The 26,068-nt window shown below is 45.1% G+C and overlaps 1 protein-coding gene and 1 long non-coding RNA gene across 3 annotated transcripts; one reads left to right on the forward strand and one right to left on the reverse strand.

Annotated features, from left to right (window-relative positions):
• On the reverse strand, positions 1 to 15,238 carry LOC147237117 (uncharacterized). Its single transcript, XR_015105949.1, has 3 exons — positions 15,205 to 15,238; positions 14,718 to 14,878; positions 1 to 2,161 (listed from the first exon to the last, which is right to left on the reverse strand). It is a non-coding gene; the product is annotated as an uncharacterized LOC147237117 (long non-coding RNA).
• On the forward strand, positions 11,577 to 26,068 carry rhpn1 (rhophilin, Rho GTPase binding protein 1). Of its 2 annotated transcripts, none has more exons than XM_086144229.1 (15): positions 11,577 to 11,986; positions 15,097 to 15,212; positions 20,800 to 20,928; positions 21,421 to 21,496; positions 21,607 to 21,684; positions 21,804 to 21,928; positions 22,831 to 22,997; positions 23,397 to 23,584; positions 23,886 to 24,042; positions 24,137 to 24,259; positions 24,333 to 24,527; positions 24,608 to 24,684; positions 24,760 to 24,906; positions 25,023 to 25,175; positions 25,255 to 26,068. In XM_086144229.1, exons 1-15 carry the CDS (start codon positions 11,894 to 11,896, stop codon positions 25,465 to 25,467), a joined length of 2,037 nt encoding a protein of 678 aa, XP_086000355.1. In that variant the 5' UTR covers positions 11,577 to 11,893; the 3' UTR covers positions 25,468 to 26,068. The 2 variants fall into 2 exon arrangements, with proteins under 2 accessions (XP_086000355.1, XP_086000366.1); XM_086144240.1 differs by having other exon boundaries at positions 25,258 to 26,068.

Raw genomic sequence — 26,068 nt, forward strand, 5'->3', positions numbered from 1 at the left:
AAAAAAAAAAAGCCAACATGTTCACTGCAACTCCGGAGGTGACCTCAGGCATGTGGATATGCGTGGTGTGTGTAGGGGGCAGGGTGAAAGAAAGAGTGACAGGTGGAGGGTGTAAGGTGTCAGGCGTGGGGGTTGCACACAAGGGTGCAAGGTGGAGGCAGGAGGGCGGAAGGTGTCCGGACAAAGGTGTAGTCCTCAGTCTGAAAGGTGTCAGTTGCAACATGGATACAGTAATGTGAAAAGTTACAGGAGGAGGTGATGGACACAGGGGTGTAAGGGGTTAGTGATGGTGCAGGGTTTAGGCAGGAGTGTGAAAGGTGTCAGGAACAGTGTGTTGATGTTAGTCCGAAAAGTGTCAGGTGTAGGTAGAAAGTACGAAAAGTGACATGTTTAAGGTGTTGACACAAGGGTGTAGGTGTCAGGGGCAGTAGTGTGTAAAGTGTCAGGAGGAGGGTATGGACACCAGGGTGAAAGGCATCCAGTGATATCGTGGGATGTAGGCAGGAGTTTGAACAATGTCAGGTACACTATGTAGACTTCAGTGTGAAAGGTGTCAGCGGACAAGGTGAAGGGTTCAGATTGTAAGATCTTGTGTGCAAGGGGGAGGCAGGAAAGTGTAGGGTGGAGGAAGGAGTGTGAAAGGTGTCAGGGACAGTGGGTAGGCTTCAGTGTGAAAGGTGTCAGGGACAGTCGGTAGGCTTCAGTGTGAAAGGTGTCAGGGACAGTCGGTAGGCTTCAGTGTGAAAGGCGTCAGGGACAGTCGGTAGGCTTCAGTGTGAAAGGTGTCAGGGACAGTGGGTAGGCTTCAGTGTGAAAGGTGTCAGGGACAATGGGTAGGCTTCAGTGGGAAAGGTGTCAGGGACAGTGGGTAGGCTTCAGTGGGAAAGGCGTCAGGGACAGCGTGGAGGCGGCAGTGTGAAAAGTGTCGAGCGCAGGGTGTTGCCCGAAGGTTCCAAAGTGTCAGGTGGAGGGTATGGACACAAGGGTGAAAGGTGTCAGGTGACATTGTAGGGTGTAGGCAGGAGTTTGAACGATGTAAGGTACACAGTGTAGGCTTCAGTGTGAAAGGTGTCAGGTGTAGATAGAAAGTGTGAAAAGTGACAGGTTCAAGGTGTTGACACAAGGGTGAAGGTAACAGTGGCAGGTGGAGGGAGTAGTGTCATGTGGAGGGCGTAAGCCAAAGGTTGCAAGGTATGGAAGGTATGGACACAAGGGTGAAAGGTGTCAGGTGACATTGTAGGGTGTAGGCAGGAGTTTGAAAGGTGTCAGGGACAGTGTGTAGGCTTTCAGTGTGCAAGGTGGCGGAGGGAGTGTGTAAGGTGTCAGCTGTGGGGTCTAGGCAGCAGTGTGAAAAGTGATGGGTTGAAGGTGACGACACAAGGGTGAAAGGAGTCCAATGATGGTGTAGGGTGTGGGCAGGAGTGTGTCAGGGACAGGGTAGGGGCTGAAGGTTGCAAGGTATCAAGTGGAGGGTATGGACACAAAGTTTTAGGGTGTCAGGTGACAGTGTAGGGTGCAGGAAGGAGTTCGAAAGGTGTCAGGAACAGTGTGTAGGTGTCAATGTGTCAGGTGTTTGGTGCAGGGTGAAGACAAAGATGTAAGGTGACAGGTTCAGGGTATAGGAAGGAGAGTTTCAGGTGTGAGTTGTAGGGTGTAGACAGGAGTGTGAAGGTATGGGCATGCTGGGAAATGCTGTTCCAGACTGGGTATGTGGCTTGAATGCACTCCGTGAAAGACATTAAGGAGAGGGTCTGGTTTTTTAACTTTTGGATTGTGAGAAGAAGAAGGAGATCCTGAAGAGAACCCAGGCAGGAGAACACGGAGAAAACCCAGTTCTCCACCAGATAACATTCTTGCTATCATTATTAGCTTTACTTTACCATCAGGTATGTTTTGTGAGGAGCAGCTCGACATGGGAACACGAAGGTTCTCCTCCGACTTCTTGCTCCTCCTTCTCCTTCTATCGCTTCTGAAGTAACCATGGCAACATAGAACCACAACATAGAAGCTCCTCTTGTCGTATTAAAAATATCAGGGCTGCTTCGTCATCCAACCTTCATCGTCCTCCTCCTCTTCCTCACCCCGTCCACCCCGGTTGGTCCTCCTGGGTTCCACTCACGCTCGTCTTGTTTCCCCGCAGGCGGCGGCCGCTCGATGGTGGCTGAAGGTGATGAAGGAGGAGGAAGAGGAGGAACGACTGAGCCAGGTAAGTAGAAAACAAGAAAGCAAAAGGTCACAGGGGTCGGAGCCCGGAGCTCTTAGATTTGATGGCAGGGACACAATGACAGCTGGACCCTCCACACACACACACACACACACACACACATACGCTCTCCAAGGGTGTGAGAGGTGTAAATGCATTGCATCTGCCGGTGTGTGTGATGCCTTGCACCCACCCACATGTCAACATGGGGGTCCGGCTATTGGAAATGATGTGATAAAGGAGAAAGCGTCCAGACAGGAGGAGGAGGAGGAGGAGGTCTTGTCGGTAGACCTTCTGCTCCTCTATCACTCCTGAGGAATCCTGTTCCGCCCGCTATCACTTCCTCACACTCCAGACCGTCGGCCCTAATCTGACAGCGGCGTGATGGATGTGTCCCACTTCCAGCGGGAGCCCTCACGTGGCTCCGCCTTCCGGACCGAGACACCGGAGCGCCTTTGGGTTTTTTTTTTTTTGTTTTTTTTTTTGCACTCTGTTTTTTTTTTTTTTTCCCCCAGTGGAGGCTGTGGATTTACAGCCGGCGCTAATCGAAAGAATTAATTACTCAGATAAGAAATAGCATTGAATCATCATTAAATATTAATTACTGATCCTGGTTGTGATTGGGGGGCAAGAGGCGGAGCTTAAACTGGACCGGCCACCTGTCAATCACAGGGCAACATTTCGAGAATTAAAACCGTTCATGAAGTCACTCATTTACACATCCTTTGGAGACACGCAAACATTCACTCTCTCATTCATAGAGACCAACAACCATTCATTCACTCATTCACACAAATTATAGACGTGAGGACATTCACTCTGTCATATAGACACAACTAGTCACTCACTTATTCACATGTTATTCAGATACATACACCCGTTCATTCACACGTCATATAGAAATATAACTATTCATCCACATAAAATATAGAGATACAACTATTCATTCATTCACGCATCATATAGAAACATACAACTTTTCATTCATTCACACTCAACCATTCATTCATTCACACAGTATATAGACATACAACCATTCAGTGTCCCGTTCACAAAACTTATATCAATTTATTCTCTCATTTATACGTCACAAACAGACATGGCCATTCACTCAGTCATATAGAGACAAGTATTCAGTCATGCATTCACACGTCAAACTGCTTATAACCATTTATTAGTTCATCCATTCACACATCATATGGAGAAAACACCTATTCATTCATTCACACATTATATAAAACACACAACTATTCTTTTATTCATTCACACATCAAATAGACATAAACAACTATTCATTCATTCACTCAGTATATAGACATACAATCATTCAGTGTCTTGTTCACAAAACCTATATCAATTTATTCACTCATATATATATGTCACAAACAGACATGGCTGTTCACTCAGTCATATAGAGACAAGTATTCACTCACGCATTCACATGTCAAACTGCTTATAACCATTTATCAATTCATCCATTCACACATCATGCAGAGAAAACACCTATTCATTCATTCACACATTATATAAAACATACAACTATTCACTCATTCACACAACATGTAAAGACATAGGACTCATTCATTCATTCACTCATCATAGAGACACAACTATTCACTCAGTCATTCACACAACCTAAAGAGAAATATAATAATGATAATAATAATAATACATAGGATTTGTATTGCCCTTTTCATGGTACTCAAAGAGGCTTTACAAGTGAAAGACAGAAGACACGGAACATACACACAATTTTTATAGGTGTGGTAAGTGGTTTGGAAGAGGTATAAATATAACAATTCATTCATTCATATTGTGACAGACTAGCATTCACTCTCTCATTCAATCCCGTGGACAAGGTTTGGGGCTTTTCCACGACTTCAATCAACCTACTGACCGCCTGTCTACATAAATTACGGTAGGGACGGTTTGACCCGTGTGAACTGTCCTCAGGTTGGCCGCTTGGCTCTGGACGCCACAAACCCGAGACCAACTGCGTCACCGGCGAGCGTGATGATCGTCCCCGGCTGGTGGAAATGAGCTTCATATCGCTGAATCACGCCGCCTGCCTGACCGACGGCCGAGGCGAGGAGATGGTGGTCACCGTGGACGAGACGCTGCAGCTCCGAGCCCGGCCTCCGGACGCCCTCTCCGGGACCTAAACCCCCCCCCCCACACATCCTTTGCCCGCCCTCCGGGACGGACGTTCATCCTGAGGTTTGCGTGCACGCGTGGGCCGACACGTCTTTTTCATGAAGCTCTCGATGCCTGGACGCAGGAGACGGCAGCGGCGGACATTTTTTTTTTTTTTCTTGGACGCATAAAGAAAATTGTCACGCCGTGTTATATTTGCCCGAAGCCCCCCGCCCCCCCGTGAAGCTATTATTGCTAAAAAAAAAAAAAAAAAAAAAAAAAACCTCAGCGAGCGCAAGGGGCGCTGACGTCCGTCATTGTTGGTTTTACATTAAAATATACACAAACAAGCAGAAAAATGGCCGCCTTGAAAAAGGTAAGAAAACATAACTGTTAGCATGAAGCCTAAATCGCACTGAATATCCTCAGCGTCATTTGGGATTTAAAAAAAAGAGTGATTTAATCAATCGATCAATCAGAAATGGGATACATTTGATACAGTTTTTATTTTGGATTTCTTTGTTTATTTGCCTTTTGTTTGGTTGGTTGTTTTTTTTTTTTTTTTGTCGCTAATTTGTGCAGAACCTTCATCAGATCATCACTACATTTGTCGCCAGTTCATCACTTTATTTCACCAGTTCTTCCCTTCGTTCATTCACCATTACATCATTACATTAGTTCACCAGTTCATCAGCTCACTAGTTCATCAATTTGTCAGCTAACCAGTTCATCACTTTATTTCACCAGCTCATCCCTTCATTAGTTCACCAGTTCATCAGCTCATCAGTTCATTAATTCGTTAGTTAACCAGTTCATCACTTATTTCACCAGTTCATCACTACCTCAGTTAACCAGTTCATTAATTAACCAGTTCATCCCTTCATTCATTCACCAGTACATTGCTTCATTAGTTCACCAGTTCATCAATTCACTAGCTAACCAGTTCTCCACTTTGTTATTTCACCAGTTCATCACTTCATTTGCTCACCATTTCATCACTACTTTAATTCAGCATCTCATTTGCTCACCAATTCATCATTTCATTAGTTCACCAGTTCATTAGAAAACCAGTTCATCAATTCATTGGTTAACCAGTTCACCACTTCATCAGTTGGTCTTCCCAGCCACATTGTGCTCGAATTAAAAGCGGTCGCTTTGAATGAGTGACCATGAAATGACCAAAGAAGAAGAAGAAGGTAGTTTATCATCCTGCTGGGGGGGTCAACTCATTGACTTGAACCTCATTGGTTAGATTTACAAATGGTATCCAAGGCAACGCTATTCCATGTGATTTTGATCTAAGATCAACGGGTGCGACGCAATCAGTGGCGGTAGCTCTGCGCTCGCCGCCAACTTTAGCACTTGGGGGTTTGGGGGGGAGGTCATAGGACACCGATGGATCCTCGTGTTCCCATGGCAACGCTTCGACCCTCAAACGGTGTCATGCTGGTCACCTTTAAGACCTACGACTGTTACTGCCCTTCGGTGGTCCGTTGACAGTTACATTTGGGAAACTTTGAAAACATTTATTGTTTATGTTGGTCATAAATAAGTAATAATGATACCTATATATATGTAATAACATGATAATAACAGTGTATTTACAGTGTGTGTGTGCATGTGTACGGTTTTTGTTTTTTTAATTTGGACACGCACAAACTCATCTATTCATCTATGATGACTTTATTTCTGATGATAATGACAAAGCGGGGTAACTGTTTGTTCACGGCAAAAATAATGATTTTAATTATTTTAATGGGAAGCCTTCAAACAGAGAAGCAAAAAAAGTCATAATTGTTTCATTGGTAAATTATCAAAATCAGTATAATTATCATTTCACAAATAGTTGTATGGAATAATCTTTCATTGTTTGTTAACAGTGAAAGTGCAGTTAGCCAATTAGATGTTTACTGTCATTTTAACAGTTTGCTACGGATAACTATACTGTAATGTACGGCATTTCAGTTTGGGCTTTAATATGATGGATATTTATATTTAAACTTTTTAATTTACTTGTTTTTTGGGGGGGGGGAGGGGGGTTGGGGTCACCTTTTACTGAAGCTTCTCAGTTAATATTCAATGTTGTTTCTTCCCGGTGTCTTTGTTTACCTTTGATTACCTCACTGTCTCTAAGGGCTAACGTAGCACTGCTAGCGGGAGGGATGGGCGACGAACCACGAGCTGCACACCTGTAGGATATTTATTAACCGACGGGGGGGGGAATCATGAGCTACACGATCGTTCGAAGCGACTAAAAGCACCTGAATGCATCGCGAGAGCCCCAGTTAGACAAGACAAGCGGCTGTTAGCATAGCTATCTGCTCTCCTTCCATTAGCGTAGTTCAGTTTAGCTTCATCATAACTCTGAATAGTGGGGTAAAGCTATCTTGTGGTGTGTCCTCGGATTTACGCCATGCTGTGATCGCCGGAGAGAGGGGGTGGGGGGTGGACAAAAAAAACAACGGGGCTTCAAATCAACCACAGAGAGCAAAAACATGTTTCGCACCAGAAATAAGTGTTGTTTTGTGCACTTTTGTTTACTTTAAAAATCAAACGTCTGTACGTGAGTCGGTTTGTTTGACGCAAGTGAAGCCGTTTCACACCAGGTTTCCGAGGGACGACACCAACCACTAATAATTACACAGTTCTGATTTGATCACAAAGGTGATGCTAACACTGGCAGCTAGCACCGCTCTGTGAATGACAGCAAGTGGATAGAGGCAAAATTAGCATCTTCCTTGACTGCGCTCATGCCAAATTCCTAATACTTTTTAGAGGACAGTCCCGCCCTCAAACACACACACCCACACACACACACACACACACACACACACACTTCAGAAACAGAATGTTAAGGTGAACAATACCTCGTTAGTTGATGCGAAAATTTGCGACCATTCCTGCTTCTTGAATGTAAGCATGAGGTTATCGGCTACATTAGCGACTTCGAGTCATGCCGTTGCTCAGTGATCCTGTCTGTTGATGATGGTTTCTCTTAACAAAACAGAACATTCTCATATGTTTTGCATAGCAAGCTAACCACCAGCTTATGTTAGCCATCCACCACAGGAGGCGTCTTTGGGGCTAACATTAACTACGCAATCAACACCTAGTTGATGCTACTTAAATGGCTATCCCCTTTCTTCTGGACCTCAGCAAGTGGCTACCAGCTAGCTTAGCATCTCCATGACATCCAGAGTCGACATTTAAGAAGTTTCATGCAGCTTTTCTCCCAGAGGAACATAAGCTGAAACAAATCCTGGTAGGAAACGGCTTCAAGGTTGTACGTGAAGTTTCTGCGGCTTCAGTTCAGCATCTTCGGTTTGTCAGCTTTATCAAACACTTGCTCTGTATCAAACAAGAAAAGTCACCCAACCGAAAAATTTGTGTTTGGTTGGTTTTATTCGGGATTAAACAGTACTTGACTGTTCTAGAAATTTCCATGTGGTGAAAGCTTGAACCTGCAAATGTTTCCTCTGGGGTCATCTAATAAATACTTGTGCCGTAAGACGTTCTCGTTCGGCGCTCTTTGATTTTGTCCAAGCATTCGGGGGAGAAAAGATGCTCCCCGAATATGTAAACACCGACATAATTATTATTACTTTCTCATGATTATTAAAGGGGATTAAATGTGTCTCGGGTTCATTTGACGGCTCCGTGAATCCCGACCGTCGTCTCGGCCCAAAGTGCCACGCCGTTTCGGACGGCGTCCAGATCATTAGCCTCCCTCCCGACCTTCCTGTCAGCTCGACCCGCCGTTAAAGAAGTGCACGGCCTGGCAGCTAATGAAAGGGCAGCGAGGACGGCCGGCAGCCCCGCCCACCCAGGTGACCATCTGTTTCCAACCCCCTCCCCACCCCCCTTCCACCCCAAAAAATAAAAAAAAAATCATTCAGCACGACCTCTTTTCACCTCGGCAGCTTGGCTCCTCCGGGAGCTGACACCGTCTGAGGAGGGGTTTGTCACGGGTAACAATAATAACACTAGACACACCAATGGACTGGACTCGACACACACTCACACACAGTCTGATCAGAAAGCAAAACAAGTCGAAGCCAATATTACAAGTTTTTCTCAAAAGAGCAGCAGGCACACATGGGTGTCAACCAAAGAAAGACAGGAAGTAGGTAGTGCCGTAGACATACTGCCAAAATAAAACAGGAAGTCTGGTAAGAAAAGAAGGGAATGGGTGACATAAACTGAGGTGGCTGCAGGAAATGGATTGCAAAAGTGCAGATGACAGGCTGCTTTTGAAATAAAACAAGGAAGTAGTCGCCACAGGAGAAACCCTTTCAAAGTAAAACAGGAAGTCGGAAGGGAATCGATGACACAACAGATCCAAGAAATAAGTCATCACATAAGTGCAGATGACACACTTAGGCAACCCTTACAAAATAAAACAAGGAAGTAGCTGCCACAACAGAAACCCTTTCAAAGTAAAACAGGAAGTCAGGCTATAACGGAAAACACAACCAAGGGAGGACACAGGAAATGGATTGACTAATAAAACATCACTTCACAGGAGATGACACTCTTAGGCAACCTTTGCAAAATTAAGGAAGGAAGTAGCCGCCACAACAGAAACCCTTTCAAAGTAAAACAGGAAGTCGTAAGGGAATAGACGACGCAACTACGGATTGACGCACAAAACAGATCCAGAAAATAAAACATCACAACACTCTATATGACACACTTAGGCAACGTTTACAAAATAAAGCAAGGAAGTAGGAGCCACAACAGAAACCCTTTCAAAGTAAAACAGGAAGTGACACTGAAACTGAATGAAATCAAACTTAAATATTGAAAAGTCCAAAAGAGACTCAAGGGTGGCGATAGAGCCACACATATACAATCCAAACTTCATTACATATATTTTACAAAGAGAAAATGTTGATTTCTAGCTATATATTTCTAACTATATAATTATATAAAACGTAAACATATGTAACTTATGGATCAACAAGCAGAAACATTTATAGTTTTAGAATTCCTCTAGAAATAAGTCAGAAATGAAGTGCTGACTTTTGAAGACCAGGAAAGACCCAATGGAGTAACAATTGTCCATTTAAAGAAATTAAATAAATCGAGGATAAATTCACCTAAAGATATCAAGTTAAAGCAGTAATAATTATTAAAAAATGAATCCTATTGATATGCCTGACCAGTGACAGCAGGGATATTGAGTCTTAATTATCATAAAAATATGATCAAGAATAAGAAAACCACTTTTGAACAGCGTTTGTGGAAGAACGAGAGCGCCTTCAAGCGGCCAGAGGCTGGAACACATTCTGGAAAAATTGATTTTGAAATGATCAGATCACTGAAATAACTGACATTTAACAATAACCCAGTCAGACATGATCTGAGGGAGAGGAAGAAATAGCTTAAGAATAAAGAAAAAAAAGAAAAAAATGATATATATATTTAACCTGAGGGTGAGGAAGGTTGAACATGGACTAGATTTAATTGGGCCGCTGTGCTTTCTTGCTCCTGAGCCTATTTGGTTTGGATCCGTTCTCTGTTCTCTGTAAACCCATAATCTGCGGGTCGATAATCTCTTTTTACGGCCAGATAACCCTCTAATCTACTTTAGCTTTTAGCTTTGGCCCGATGCTTCAAATGGATTCATTTATGTGCTTTGCCTACGATTTTTTTTTTTTTTTGAGGAATCTAATGTCAATTTAAAAAAATATAAAAGGGGTCTCTTCTTTCAGCGTGGCCTTTCCTCCACTGATCGTTATACATCTATACTTTTTAATGAGCTTGCGGAATAAAGTGGTTTTCTGGGATGATTTTTTTTTCTCAATAAAACCGGCAATTACGCTTTTTTGAGCAAAAATCTGAAAATCATTTGATGTCTTGCACAAAAAAACAAACAAACTTGTGTTTCTTTGAGCACATTTATGGGTACATCTAAAGTTTCCTGACATGATATTGTTCTACAGGATTGGACAATTTATTATAAATAGGTATATTTTTACTTTTTATCGTCCTCCTTGCTCTTGAGAGCTTTTGAAAACTCGTGCATCGCTTTATTTATCAACTTTATGTATCCCAAAGGGGCAATTGGCGGCACCTGGGGTAGCAGCATCAAATTATGATCAGTAATATAAAGTATAATGAATTACTGTGCAGAATTGTACACATTTTGTTAAGAGACTGTGAGGCTCTGCAATTATATAATAAATATATCACGAATTTTGGACGGCTCTGGGGACAAAGGTTGCTCTTTTCTTAGGGGTTTTTCTTCGGAGTCTGCAACCTGAGGGGAGCCACTCGTAGGCCGGGATCATCACTGGTGATGTGAGAAGAAGTTTAAAACATGCCTTTGCAGATACAAGCAGATGCAAAGGAATTAATATTCCTAAATCCCCCAAATCAAACATACTTTCACACACCTTAAATGTGCTCGGGCAATTCTGCAGTCAGACCACAGAGTGTCGCTGTATCCCGCACACCGGATATTTTCTGTTATTTTTTTTTTTTATGTCTTCCATCCCTTACCAAATAACGAGAACGTAAAGAAGCGAAGCCTAAACTTTGTTTATTATTATTATTATTATTTGAAATAATTTCATTTGAACGTTGATGTTCAGTTTGTTAAAGTATTTGTTAAAGGCTGTCTAAATGTAGATGTCCATAAAGGGAAAATGAGGATTTAAATGAGATTAAAAATTTACATTTTCTCGATGCAAGTGCAAACAATAAACCGAATAGTATAGCTACAGATACGAGCTTAATCTTGATTTTGATATTTCCTGCTATCAAATTATCCCTTTTTTAAATATAAAGGCATTATCTTTAAGTGAATGAAGTTATTTTGTGGGACATTTCCCCCCCCCCAAAATATTATCAGTAGTATTACAACTGTAAATTTAATAGTAATAATCATGTATTAACATAAATAAGTCACCAATCATACTTTGTTCATTTTTTAAGCGTCTAATAAATGAAAATCTAAATCATTGTCTGGCTAATCGTGATCTGTGCGCCGTCCAAAATCCCTTGGAAGTCGCGACCCCCGCGTTGCCATAGTGACGGCCGGTTAGCTGAGGGACGCCTCAAGCTTCCTCTGATAGGCCAGATCTGGGTGTCACTCGGGCTCTCTTTCTCACTGTGATTGGTCATACCCGGTGTCGTTTCTATATAACGCACTCCGATTGGCTAGATATCACCTCGAGGTCCCGCCTCTGTGAATAAGCCTTTGCAGCTGCACACTATCTGGAAGAGCGAACAGAGAAGGAGGAGGAGGAGGTCTGCCAGCGTAAAGAGTTGAAACGCTACCGTTTTCAAAGTTTTCTCTCTCCGTACTTTCCAATTTCCCCCTCACCCGCGTTTATTCGTAAGAGAGACGGCGAAATGTAGGGCCCAAACCCCGCCGCGGGTGTTGTTGCTTCACGATGGAGGAACCTGCGACGAGGCAAGTGGTTCGAAACCCAAAGCTAGCCCGCCGCCCGGGAGAGATGTTGTCGGCGCTAAGAAGCTTTTTCTTGCTAATAGCGGTTTTTTTTTACCGACACGGGAAGTTAAAATTTGTTTCCTCGCAGGGAGTGTGAGATGTCCCCGCCGTCCGACGGCGCCTCGGACGATGACATGCCCGCACCGCTGCCGGCGGAGGAGGGCGGCAGCTACAACGGGAGCATCCGAAAGGTGAGACACCTAGCCGGGGCTGGAGGAGGGGGGGCGACGCTCCTCAGAAGCTCCACGCACGGGACCGGAAGTAAAAACAAAACAAAACATAACAACACGGATAAAACTTAATATGTTGTCATTTGCAAATATTAACACCGAATAATTTTAGTTCGTTCACTTTTTGTTTCTGGATTTTGTCCAAACGTATTCGCAAAACGGGTAAAATTAAACAACACCAAAAAAAAAAAGTCATGTGACCACCACGCTGTTTGTATTGGTGTTTAAATACGCCTATATTTGAGCGTAAATGTCGGGTTTGTCCCTGTTATCAGTATTTTTTTTAAATTAGACAAACATATTTAAGGTTATTATTGCGATTTGCATCTGGGTGGACGGAATTTACAGAATGTATAAAACAATTAAAGCATTAGTGACAAATTAAACAATCTCCTAGCTTTGTTGTATGTCAACAAAAAAGTCAAAATATTTGATTATTATTTTTATTCTGATTTCTTAACTGGATATTCTGATTTCTGCAAAGAGAATACTGGTAACTTTAATAAACTGTTTATGCACTTTTACGAGGAGACCTGTTTCAATTAAATACATACTAATAAGATAACTGCGCTGATTACTCAAATGTATGTATTTAAGGATATGTATTGTGATGATTGAACATTGTAGTTACGTTGGTATTTATTCCATACATAAGGTGTTCCTTAAGCTCATAATTCTGATTGCTTGATCAAACAGTCTGATTAATAATAGCTTAATAACTTATTCCAATAGTTATTATGAATACTAAACAAAGGAGGAATTTCAGGTCCACTTAAAAACTGGACTGCTACAGGACTGTCTCAGAAAATTAGAATATTGTGATAAAGTTCTTTATCATCTGTAATGCAATTAAAAAAAAACAAAAATTACTTTTTCATGATATTCTAATATTTTGGGATAGAATTTTTGAGTTTTCTTACGATGTAAGGCATAATCGGCTATATTAAAATAATAAAAGGCTTGCAATATTTCAGTGGATTTGTGATGAATCCATAATGTATGACATTTTTGTTTTTTTATTGCATTACAGAAGAGAAAGAACTTTATCACAATATTCCAATTTTCTGAGACAGTCCCGTACATTGTACTGTGGTGAAAATACCTCTTCAAATTAGGTTGGAATTAGACAAATAAAAAGAAGGTTTACATTTTGCAACTATTAAATGGACACTATTTCTGACGTGCATTGCGACAGTAAACACTGTCCACATCTTCTGTTTCCTAGTAGAAGAAGCAACCACACGTTTATAAGAAAGATAATCTGCAGAGAAAATCTTGAAAGATTCACTGATGCGCATTTTTGGTTGTACCGCCCACCAATACCTCGAACAGAATCGGGTATTCGAGTGCGTTTTATACAGAAATTCTGTCAGAATCTGAGCTCAATGGAGACAGATGAGTGTCGTAGCAGTTTATCTTTCTGGGAAATCCACCTGGATGCGAAGGCGTCTCCGGCCAGGTTTTCTCGCACTCAACAGATGTCGAGCCTCCGCCTCCTGGCCTCCTGATGGACGTGCAGAAACGGGGAACTCGGCCAGGAGCCTAATCCAGACAGGCACTCGGAGGATTACCGGACGAGAGAGCATGCTAAACAAACACCTTGGCAGAGTCAGAGGGAACGTGGAAGATAAAGAGAAAGAACGAGAGGAAAAAAAAAAATCGGAGTCCGTGTCCCGGTTGGGCGTGAGAGTGATGGAGGTGGTGATGGAAGGAGGCACAGATAAGGAGAAGGGAGGGTTGGCCTTGTTTACAGTGGAGCCGCTCCTTCGGCCACGTCCACATACGTGCGCTCCGACACCGGCTAATTTCTGCAGCTCTATGTAAACCCAGAGAGTGTAAGTGTCAGAAAGTGCACGCGGGAGGTACCCTGTTGTGATTTGAGTAACCGTGGCAACATAAAGCGTCAAAGAAGCGACTGAGGAGTGGATGTGGACCGTCCACTGCCGCTTCACATAAACCACGACGACATCCCTATCAAAACACGCGCCTTGACCCGGACGATGACGGCGTGGGTCACCAAAATGCTTCGAGTAACCACGGCAACGGAAACCCCGCTGAAAGTGGGCCCCGGACAGGCTCGGATCCACTGATTAACGGACGCCGATGTTCCAATTCACGCCGGGGGCTATTTTACTCGTGTGCAAATCGGGCCCATTTATTAGGACGAGTCGCCGCACGCCGCTTGGCAAAAGGCCGCTCCAGAGCGAGAGTTAAGTGGCTTTTATATCTGGAGGCTCTGACATGTTACGAGTCCGTCCGTTAAAGCTGCTGACAAGGAGCTTCACCCCCCGCCGCGAGATTATTTCCATCTTTAGCCTCCTGATTCCTTACGTTTGTCCACATCTGTGCAGACAGGCGGTCTCCCCCCTGCTCCCCTCCCTTCCCTTGTCCTCCTCTCTCCTGAAATAACCCCTCCCGGCTGCTGTTTCCCGTCCAGGATAAACTAAAACGCTTCCAAAAAGCGTTGCGCAGAATGACGTGGGGATGTTGAACATTTCGAGACTCGCCGTGTTTCTCTTCGGGTCTGAGTCCGATGGATATCGCGGCGCCTTTGGGTGTGTAGTCGGCGTATTATTTATCTGATCTCTTACCTCGGTCGCTTGCGGCTAGCTTTTGGGTTCGCTCATAAGTGACGGAAAGGTCGTTCTCTTCCTGATCTTGAATTAATTTGATGTGAATCATTTCAACTTACCAAGAGGAGCCTCAGACCGACACGGCCGCTCGGGATGATTGTTTTGTGGGGGCTGTCGGGTGGCGGGGCGTCGCTGCCGACAGGCGCCCTGATCCCGCTCTGCCTCTATTTTTGGACGTTGACTCCCCCGGCCCGGCCCGGCCGTCGGGTCTCACACTTTTCTGAAACAGAACACAAATAGCGATCATTCAGTCGGGCGGCTGTTTTACATCGACACATTAACCGGGTTTGTTTAATCCTGGTTAATGGGGGAAGTTTATGTCTGACCGACTGAGAAGGGAGTTGCGCGTACCCCTGGGTTTACTCAATATAAGTAAAAAAAAAAATAAGAAAAGGTCATAATCTAGACATGCGTGTCTCCTGTGCTCGGGCCTTGCAGGGCAGCGACCCCTTGGCTCAGACTCAGCGCAGCAAACTGCAGCACCGGCGGGCTCGGATCAACCAGCAGATCAACAAGGAGATGCGCATGAGAGCCGGAGCCGAGAACCTGTTCAGGTGAGGCGGCGCCGCGTCGACGACATCCCCGATAATTCATCACGGCGGCCTTTGCTTTCAGACACGTTGAGCTGCGATGCACGAGAAACATGTCAGGATGTGATGGAAGAGCAATGGAAGGGAAGGTGGAGATAGATGATGAGGGGAAGAATGACAGTGAGGATTTCTGTGTTTTTATATAATTTGAAAGAAAATGTCCAGGACTTGTTGACCCCATGAATTTCTCCGGTACTATTCTTAACAAATATTCAAGGTAATTCTTCATTTAAGTCTCACTTGGTCACTGAATAAACTCAAAAACCCTAAGAAAAACAACGGCGCCGCTTTAAAAGTTACATTTGATCCAAAAGTTTTGAAACAAACTAATTCAGATTGAGGGGATAATGAATGAAGATGTGTATGCGCGTGTGTTGATGTGCTGCCGGGCCCTCGTTGCCGGGGGCAACGGGGGGGTTTAAAGGTGCAGCACATGGTTTGTGTTACGGCTTTGTATTTGCGCTGGTTTTTTTGAAGGGGGAACTTTCCCTCCGTCAGCTCTTCCTCCTGCGTCGGAGAGAAAAAAAAAGCTATTCAGGCTCGATCTTTGTTCGGCCTGTCGCTGCCGACGGCCTGTCCTGTCATGGGAAAAGGTCAGAGGTCACCCACCTCCAAAACATGCACACACACAGTTTATAGCTCTTCCCCGTGTATGTGTGTGTGTGTGTGAGTGTTTACACATGTTCCTGCTTTTCTGCCTCTGCGCCTTTAAAAAAAAAAAAGTAATTTGTTACAGACCCTCAGATGATTTAAGGTCGCCCGTCTCTGTCGTATCACTGGAAAACAGCTTTTTATTTGTTGCTACTCAAATGTAAAATAATCCGCTTCTATAGGCTATATTTTCTCCTCAGTTTCAGGTAGTTTATATTCTCCTTTATCTGAAGGACGTGTCACTCACGCCCAGTTTTGTTTTGATTCTCGCAAGGTCATGAATTTACCAAAGGCAAACGCGATCAGCATTTTTGAAAATAAAGAAACGCCAGATAGCGTGGACCCCCCCCGCCCCGCTTCCACCGGCCGATAGCAAGACTTTCACCGACAACGCGAGAAGTAATAGACGCAGAACGCGAGAGCGTCGGCACGTTAATATATGTGCATGTATTTGCCGTTCACCTTTGTCGTTACAGCTCCAGAAGCATTCTGATCCCTGAATGCAACCGCAGTGAGTAACTCTCTTAAGGACACTTGCAGGGGCGTCTCTGCAAACCCCCCCCCCCCCCCGCCGCCGCCGCTGGTCCGCCCTCCCACCGCGACCTCGTAAACAGGGAGCGAAGAAGAGCCTCTCAAAGCGAGCGGCTCCTTTTCTTTCCCCTCACACTCGAGTCACAACTTAATCAGATCAGCTCCCGCCGCCGCCCGCTCATACCGGAGGACGTAGTGCTCGTCTACCTCCGTCCGTTTTATGCAAATCGAGGCAGTTTCCGCACATTTATTTCTCAATATAGAGATTTATTTATATATTTATTTATTATTTTATTTATTTATAGAGATGTATTTGTCTCTCTAGAGATTTATTTATTTATTATTTTATTTATTTATAGAGATTTATTTCTCTCTCTAGAGATTTATTTATTTCTCAAAAATTCAGATTATTGTTTCATCATCAGCTGTTTCATTAAAGTAATGAGATGAGATGAACTTTATTTATCGCGAAGGAAATTGTTGTGCCAGAGTTTCAAGCAAAAACATAACAGTAATAGATAATAGTAGGAAGAATAAGAAATACAATGAAATATAAATTGTCGAGGTTAAGGCTATCATGTGTTAAGTTAAGATATAAGTTACTTATATCGGTATTCTCTTCTTGAATATATTTTTATTTATCGCACATTTTTATGTAAATTCTTGTTTAGGTTTATGATAATTTAAAGTAATTATTAAACATTTAAGTAACTGAAAAATAATTTTACTGTATGTCAGTTTTCAAATTAATTTCCTGTGTTTTTTTTAAGGGTCATTTATAAATGGCCATCATAGTGCATAGTGGTACGCCATTTTTTTACAAGATTTTTTATTCATTCATTTCAAGGTGGTGTCTTTTGGAGTTTAAAAGGGTCATTTTCTTTCCATCACATAAGTGACATAATTAAAACCCTCCTCCCAACCTGGTCTGGATCCTCCCACATTGCGTTTATGTGGTAGGACCTCATTAAGTTTCGTGACCTCGCTCCCTCCGCCTGTTGCCTCAACGCTCTCATGATTAATTAACGCGGTTCCCACGCGTCGTGGAAAAGCCTGGAAAGCAGCTCAGCTATTTGTTTTTTTTGTTCAATTTTTCAAACTGTTATTTTATTCAGTTTAGTGTACAATTACATTTAGCACAGAGGCAGAGATGTTCGTACCAGATTTTAGCTCATAGCAAATTTCCATCTGTAGTCCTGGGAAGGCGATACAAATATAAAAAAACTGTACAAATAGACAATATACTAGTAGGTAATAAAATAATTATACAATATATAAACAGGCAATAAAATTAGTAAAACCCAAGTTGGAAGTGATATTGTTGTGATATTATTAGTTTGGTCATCTTGGGGCGAAATACCCGCCTGGTATTGTTAGTGTGAGCGTGTTTGGTGCTCCAGAATCCAATTTTTAGCGGCCCCTGCAATTAATTCCTCCACTTGTTTCTGTCGCTGCGCCACAAAATGGAAAAACACCAATATCGGAACATTATCGGAAAATCGAATCAACGGAATTGCCTGCACGGCAACGGATTACGATAAAAATACAACCCAGACTTGATATATTTCCCCCTGGATTTTTTTCCTCCTCATCTCTCCCTCTCCTTTAAATGATCACCAGATTATTTCAATACACTCGAAACAGAAGTGGGATTAGACAGGAGGAGGAGGAAGGGGGGTTTCTCATGATCATATCTGGATTAGCCGCTTTTAAAGTCGTCCGTGGGAAATAAGAAAACGGGGGGGGGGGTTGGCGACGTTCTCGATCCCGGTACCGTCCGGAAGCTGGTGACTCAAATTCGGGGAAGTTTTTTAAACTGCCCCCGTCGCGGGGACGCAAGGGCATAGACAAAGAGGCATCCGCCCCCCCCCCCGCCCCCCCACCCCCACCCCCCCCGCCCTGCACAGCCCGCCGGCCTGGAATCAGCTGGCTTTGTGTCGGCCCCCCGTCCCGCTCCCATGCAGAGATTCCCACCCCCGCCCCGCCGACCCCCGCCGACCCCCGCCTCCTATTTGTCTGGCCTCCCTTTTTCCGGCCCGACGGTAACAGTCGACTCACACTAAACACTCTTTCTGCGGGAGGTGACGGGGAGGGGGGGGTTAAGATGCTAATTACGGGGGGGGGTTGGTAGTCATCGAGGCTTGTGATTGGCAGACGGACACGGCGGTATTGTCCCGCCGGCCGTCCCTCTGTGGGAATTCGTCTGCGGGGGCGACGGCCGGCTCTTAATTTAGGTTTTGTCTTCGACTAACGTGAGTTACGAGCGAGCGGAGAGAACTTGTTTTCGGCGTCAGTTCTTGCACAGACACACACCTACACACACAAACACACACACACACACAGTCGGACAGGCTTGTTTTTCCCCTCCGCTGCTCCAACATGTCGCGTGCAAGTGTGTGTGTGTGTGAAGGGGATATTTGGCAGCCTGTTTAAAGCTGACTAATCAGATTGCCCTTGGCTTGATCCTACTATAGGTGCGTGCATGTGTGTGTGTGTGTGTGTGTGTGTGTGTGTGAGGCAGCAACAGATGAAGAGGTCTCACTGGACAGTTCGAGTCGGGTCATGCAGGAGGGAGAAAAAAAAACAAGACATATTGGGATGTTTTTCGAGATCTCCAGCGAAGCATTCCTTCGACGACAAATCGGTGATTGATTATCGGAAAAATCAACACGAAGCGACGTCAGAAAGGGAACTTCCTCGCGGTTCAGCCTCTGCTTTCACAATAAGACACCTGACACACATCACTATTATTAATCTCATCTGTGGAAATGTTTTCCTTTCGTTTCTCTGAAACCCTCACAGCCCCCCCCCCGCCCGCTTCCTGCTGATAATTTTCATTTTGGTTTTATTTGAGCTCATTCCTGGACGTTTGATTATGTCCCGCTGATTCTCAGTATGTTCTCTTCATGACCTCAAGGTCACTAGATGTCAAATATTTTTTCTTAACAATTTAGAGCTCATTTCCGATTGGATTATTCTTTTTTTTTTTTTTTTTTAATTAATTTCTCCCCGCCAGCTTTCAAAGTTGCATGCTTCTACCTCGCTCTGCAGCTGATACACAGTTTGTGAAATCGTTTTAAAATGTGAACACCTGTGAAACACACACACACACACACACACACACACACACACACACAGTGGCAGCACAAACCCCAGGGACCTTTAGATGTTTGTAAACACGGCGCCATTTACAACCGTCCTCACCTGTTGCAGTTTTAGCCAAGAGCTTCCCGTCTCTGCGCCGCCGAGGAAGCTTCTCCGAGCGTCCCACTTCCTGTCTCCCCTTCTTTCTGCACGCGCTCAGTACTGCGGAATAATCCATTTTGGCGAGGGGGGGGGGGAGACTTCTGAATGACCTGCAAAGTTGAGCAAAAAATGTTTAAAAATTGAAAAAAAAAAAAAAAAAAAAGAAAAGGTAAATTAGAAAAGAATAATTAAAAAATTAGAAAAAAAAATATGAATGTGATCATTATGTGAAGAGATACTAAAATAATTAATGCGGATTTTTAAAAAAAGAAAAAAAAAAAAAAAAAAAAAGGAAAGATAATTGGCTGCTTTGGATTTTGGAGGTATTTTTTTTCCCAAGATAAACAGCAGAAGAACACCGTGTTCCTCGAAGGCCTTCACCACGTCTGCATCCCACGCTTTTATCTTGAAAGCTCACAATCCTGCCTGCGGAGTGTGTTTCCGATCGACCCGGCGCCTTTCCCGCGCGTCTGATTCACACCCGGACTCACAAAACACGCTTTCAGCTGAAGTGTGTGTCATTGGTTGCCACGGCGACCCCACGATGCCTCAGCTTTCCAGGAACGTTGCGTCGCCGTGTTGACCTCCACAGGAGGAGGGCGGGGGGGGTGAAGGCTGAAGAGGAGGCTGCTTTAATTAAGGAGGAAAAGAAAAGTGTGTGTGTGAGAATGATGCCGAAAAAAAAACAGGTTTTCTCCACTCGCTCGTAACACACGCTAGTCAAAGGCAAAACCTAAATTAGAGGCGTGTGTGTGTGTGTGTGTGTGTGTGTGTCGTTCCCAGCTTCCGCTCCCTAAACAACTACTTTGATTTAGCCGAAAATAAAAAGCAAAGAAAAAAATTAAATTTTACGAAAAATTTCCAGCCACTGAAAATCTCTTTGTCTGTTCTTCTCGACCTCCTCCCCTGCATTTGACCATGATTTTTTTTTTTTTTTTAAACGAAATTAACTCACCAATCCATTGGTTGAAAAAAGGAGCAGGAAGTGATGCGATCTCGGTCGGGTCCGAGGTTCGCTCGCCTCCAAACCGTTCGCTCGTTTTCCGTCTTCCGGGTGGGTTGACTCGTCTGCAGGTGTGAGCGAGAGGTTTGAACTCCACCTCCTTGTGTTTTTTGTCCGCAGGGCGACCACCAACAACAAGGTGAAGGAGACGGTGGCTCTGGAGCTCAGCTTCGTGAACTCCAACCTGCAGCTGCTCAAGGAGGAGCTGGAGGAGCTCAACAGCAACATGGAGGTTTACCAAACCGACAGGTAGGACGCACTGTTACATAACTCAGGTTTCGGTGATTGTCACGCAAACCTCCATCGCCGGACTGAATTCCAATCCACGTATTTATTAGTCCGACTCATAAATATTGTCAAAGGTTTTAGAAATATAAGCTAGCAAACTGACTCATTGACGTCACTAGCTACAGTCTGAGTGTGTGAGTGAGTGTGTTTTCTGTCACAGACTGGGGGATTTCCCCCCCAACATGGGGCACAGGAGGGATAAATCCCCCGATTAGTGTCGTTAGTGGCGCTCCGTGTGTGTGTGTGTGTGTGTGTGTGTGTGTTAGGTATGGTGGGCAGGGGCGGGGGGGCTGGAAGGGTTAATGCCTGGCTTTCGGCTTGTTTATTAGCAGGATGAAGCTCTGAGCCCGACAGATGGTGGCTCATGTACCCCTGTGTGTGTGTGTGTGTGTGTGTGTGGTTTCGGCGTTGACGTCCCGACACACACTCACCGCCACCCGTGTGCTTCCGCAGCGAGGCCATCAACGTCCCCATGATCCCGCTGGGCCTGAAGGAGACCAAGGAAGTCGACTTCACCGTGTCCATCCAGGTGAAGAATCCTAAGTAATCTCAAGAGGATACATGAAAACAGTAATAATAAAATGATAATAAAAGTAATAATAATAGAAATCCCCCTCCCCGCCCTCTGCGTCCGAGCAGGACTTCATCTGCGAGCACTACGGCGAGGACCCCTCCGTCTTCGACAAGGAGATCAAGGAGCTGATGGAGCTGCGGCAGGTGAGCCGCTTCACTTCCTGTTTCCCTGCGTCACATGACCCGACCGCCCGCAGCACAAAAACACAGACAGAAACAGACGTGTGTGTGTGTGTGTGTGTGATTGGTGTTTGTGCGTCCAGGCCATGCGCACGCCCAGTCGGAACCAGACGGGCCTGGAGCTCCTGATGGAGTACTACAACCAGCTGTACTACCTGGACCAGCGCTTCTTCCCACCTCATCGCAACCTGGGCGTGCACTTCCACTGGTACCGCCTGACATGTTCCTGTTAAAATAGATTTAAAAGATGACATTGAAAATGATTTAAAAAAAAAAATAAAGGCAGGTGGAGCTACGGCCCCTGGTTTTCAGCCGGGCTCAACTGACTCCATCTGGGTTTATATTTTCCGTTGAATACCTACACTTTGATCAGGAATATTAGCAGGAAATCCTGGGGGAAAAAACTAATAAGAAATTCCTTAAAAAAAAAAAAAGAAGCAAAATAAAACAATGAAAAAGTCAAAATCAATAACATGATTATTCATAAATAATTAATGTGTATGTACTTATGTGTATATATATGCACACAAATAATTGTGTTTAATAGATGAAATTATAAATTTCATTCATATATTTAACTAAATACATATAAGATAAAAACATTACACATTTCTAAATTAGTAGAGAATATATAATAAATAATTAGGTATATGATAGACAAAATTATTTTATTTATTGTTGTTAATATTATTATATAATTATTTCAAAGATTTCATATATATACATCGTACATTTATAATTGTATATCAAATGATATATTTCATTCATGTATTTAATTAAATATAAGATAAAAACATTACACATATCTAAATGTGTAAATAAGTAATAATTTTGTATATATACACACACATACACATACAAATAATTATGAATATGATAGCTACAATTATTTTATTTATTATTATGAATATTATATATTATTTAATAAATACAGTTATTTAAAAGATTTCATAAAAAATACATTATGTATTTTCAAATGTATATGAAGTTATATATTCCCTAAAATAAAATAAATGAATATGTAATTAAAATAAAATAAAAAAAAAACATAAAATAAATCACATTTTTCCAGTTAGAATTGTGACCCGGTCCTCCCTCCTGCCCCTCCAGGTACGACTCCCTGACCGGCGTGCCGTCCTGCCAGCGGGCGCTGGCCTTCGAGAAGGGAAGCGTGCTCTTCAACATCGCCGCCCTCTACACGCAGATCGGAGCGCGGCAGGACCGCTCGGCCGCCGCCGGTATCAACCGCGCCGTGGACGCCTTCCAGAGAGCGGCGGGTACGAAACATCGAACAACAACACCGGGGCTTTCAAAACACAAAGGATGACAAATACATTTTCCCGCACATCCTGATCATCATCAGTTTGCAGTATTCAAATTACAACTGCATTGAATTTCATCTTAAAGCTTATTTAAGAAGTCAGTGAATCCCTTTTTAATGTAAATGATTACTTTTGACAGATTTTCTGCAAATATTCCCTATTTTTTCCCCCTTCCTTCTGTGAACGTTTGTCATGGGAAATTGGAGCAACAGCGCCCCCTGGTGGCCACACTGTGAAACTGGATATTACACTGAAGCCAAGCTGTCATGTTGGTTTATATATTGTTGATTTACTGAGTGATGTCCCGCGTGTGTGTGTGTGTGTGTTTGTGTGTGTGTGTGTGTGCCCGCGTAGGTGCGTTTAATTACCTCAAGGAGAACTTCTCCAACGCCCCGAGTCTGGACATGAGCGCCCCCTCGCTCTGCATGCTGGTGCGCCTGATGGTGGCTCAGGTGCAGGAGTGTGTGTTTGAGCGCATCACGCTCTCAACGCAGGACACACACTTCACGTCCCTGCTCCGCCTGGCGCAGGAGGCTGCACGGGTGAGCGTGTGTGTTTCAATGCTGTGATGTATCTGCATGTGTGTGAGTGTATGCGCTGTTTTCCAATTCAGTTTGTGTATAATTCTGGAACGGTGATGTGTGTGTGTGTGTGTGTCAATGCTGTGATGCTCAGGTCTGTGTGTGTGTGTGTTCTATTTTCTATTCCAGTTTCTGTTGGATTCTATGTGTGTGTGTGTGTATGTCAATGCTGCGACGCTTAGATATGTTGTTTACCAGTCCAGTTTTTCTATAATGTGATGGTGGTGTGTGTGTGTGTGTGTGTGTGTGTGTGTGTCCGCAGGTGTCGGACGTCTACCTGCTGGTGCAGCAGACAATGTCCCAGCCGCTCATGAAGGACTACGTCCCGTTCTCCTGGGCCTCCATGGTGCAGGTCAAGGCCGAGCACTTCCGTGCCCTGTCCCACTACTATGCCGCCATTGCACTCTGTGAACACACATGTAAGGCGAACACACACACAGACACACACACACACACACACACACACACACACACACACAGACACAATTCAATTAACGCTGGAATTATCTTCAGTGCCCGAGGAGGGAGGCGGGGAGGAAGAGGCCGAGAAGGCCTTCCTCCAGTTCTACGTCAGTCCCCCAGTGGGACCCCCGCTGGGTCAGGTCCTGCAGGACCCCGAGAAACGCCGGCGGTTCGGTGAGTCCGCGGGTCGGATCTCCTCCGGGACCGGATCTTCCCGGCAGGAGTGACATGCCGACTCCTCCCGCAGGTAAAGCCCACCTGCGCCGGGCGGTGATCCGACACGAGGAGGCCATGAGGGTCCACAGCCTGTGCAGGATCCTGAGGAAGATGGACATCCTGCAGGACGTGCTGTCGCTCACGCACAAGCGCTCCCTGGACAAATACTCCGAGCTGGACCGCGAGGACGACTTCCACGAGACGGCGGAGGCGCCGGAGATCCAGTGTGAGTCACTCCGCTCGCGTCGGAATCGGGAACGCGCTTTCGCCGCGGCACGGCGTTCAAATTCCTCTGGGTGTCTGCAGCTCAAACGCAACAGAAGCCGGACATCGTCCCCATCAACTTCTCCACCGTCCAGGTGTTCGACATCTTCCGGCGCCTGGTGAGTAGACCCGCCTCTCCCCTCCGGGACCCTCGGCGTCGCTCCTGAACGCCGGCCCTCTCTCGTCGCCCGCAGGGGCCGCTGTCGGTGTTCTGCGCCCGCGCACGCTGGGGCCCCGTGCGTCGCATCGGCCTGCTGAGGAGGGAGGGCGGGCTGGGCCTCACGCTCAGGGGAGACTCCCCCGTCCTGGTGGCCGGCGTGGTGCCCGGAGGATGCGCGGCGGTGAGAAACGCAAAATACGTCGACAATCAGAGTTAGCTGGAAATCCTAGGAAAAGAAAAAAAAAGGGTAAAGCTGCTGTTGATGGTGTGTGTGTGTGTGTGTGTGTGTGTGTGTAGGAGGCCGGGCTCAGGGAGGGGGATTACATCGTGGCGGTGGACGGCCGTGACTGCAAATGGTCCAAACACGGCGATGTGGTGGAGCTGCTGAAGAGCGGCGGCGACGGAGGGGTGGAGCTCAGCGTGGTCACGCTGCACTCCCACGATAGTCAGGTAGGGGGCGCCAAAACGCCTGCCGCCGAACGTGAAAAATCGGCGCCGGCTAACCCGCTGCGACGCCCCCGACCGCCAGCAGGTGGAGCGAAGGACGGTCACGCTGTTCCACGGCGGCGACAAGGAGAACGCGCGGCAGCGCGTGGCGGGCGGAGCCAAGGCGCAGAGCTCCGCCTCCCTGCTGAACTGGAGCAGGAAGAAGAAGAGGGAGGGCGGCGGCGTCACCAAGAAGCTGGGCGGAGCCTTCAGCCTGTCCTTCGGCAGCATCCGGGACGCCGAGGCCTTGTACTGACGCACGGACTCGTACTGTGAAAGGACACGTCATCACATCCAGACGGAGCGGACGCTTCCTGCGGCGCCAGGGCTCCACCAGGCCTTCCGGTCTTTTGACGAAAACTAAGAAAATTCCAAAACCGATAACGGGGTTTTCAATCGATGGGCGGCCCAGACTGAAGGAGAAAATACTGACATTGTGTGAATATTCACAAATATTGCCTGGGGAGAAAAAAAAAGGATCACAGAGAGAAGAAGAAGAATGACAGCAAGAGGGAATTTAGGGAAAATTCCCCCGAATTTTTCCAGGTGAAAATCAATCGATAAATGGCCTGAAAAGGAGAGAATCGACAGGAAAGGAATTCAATTGAGAAATAAAGTGTTACTTGAACAGCAAGCGGTGGCCGGAGCTCCATCCTCCTCTCCAAGGAATGCACTGAACAGGCAGTCGCTGCTGAGACCAGCAGAGACTCACAGCTGGCGTCTCCTGTGTTTTTGTAAATGAGGTTGTGGGTTTTTGACGGAGCAGCAGCCCGTCCACGTCCCGTCACAGCCGGGCGGGTTCAGCACTGTGACTCTCACCCATTATAATCTCAATAAAAACATTTCCAAAATAAAAA

This window comes from Fistularia commersonii, chromosome 1 (assembly GCF_037954325.1).
Source record: "Fistularia commersonii isolate RoL2024-O1a breed Wild chromosome 1, RoL_Fcom_v1.0, whole genome shotgun sequence".
Lineage (NCBI taxonomy): Eukaryota > Metazoa > Chordata > Actinopteri > Syngnathiformes > Fistulariidae > Fistularia > Fistularia commersonii.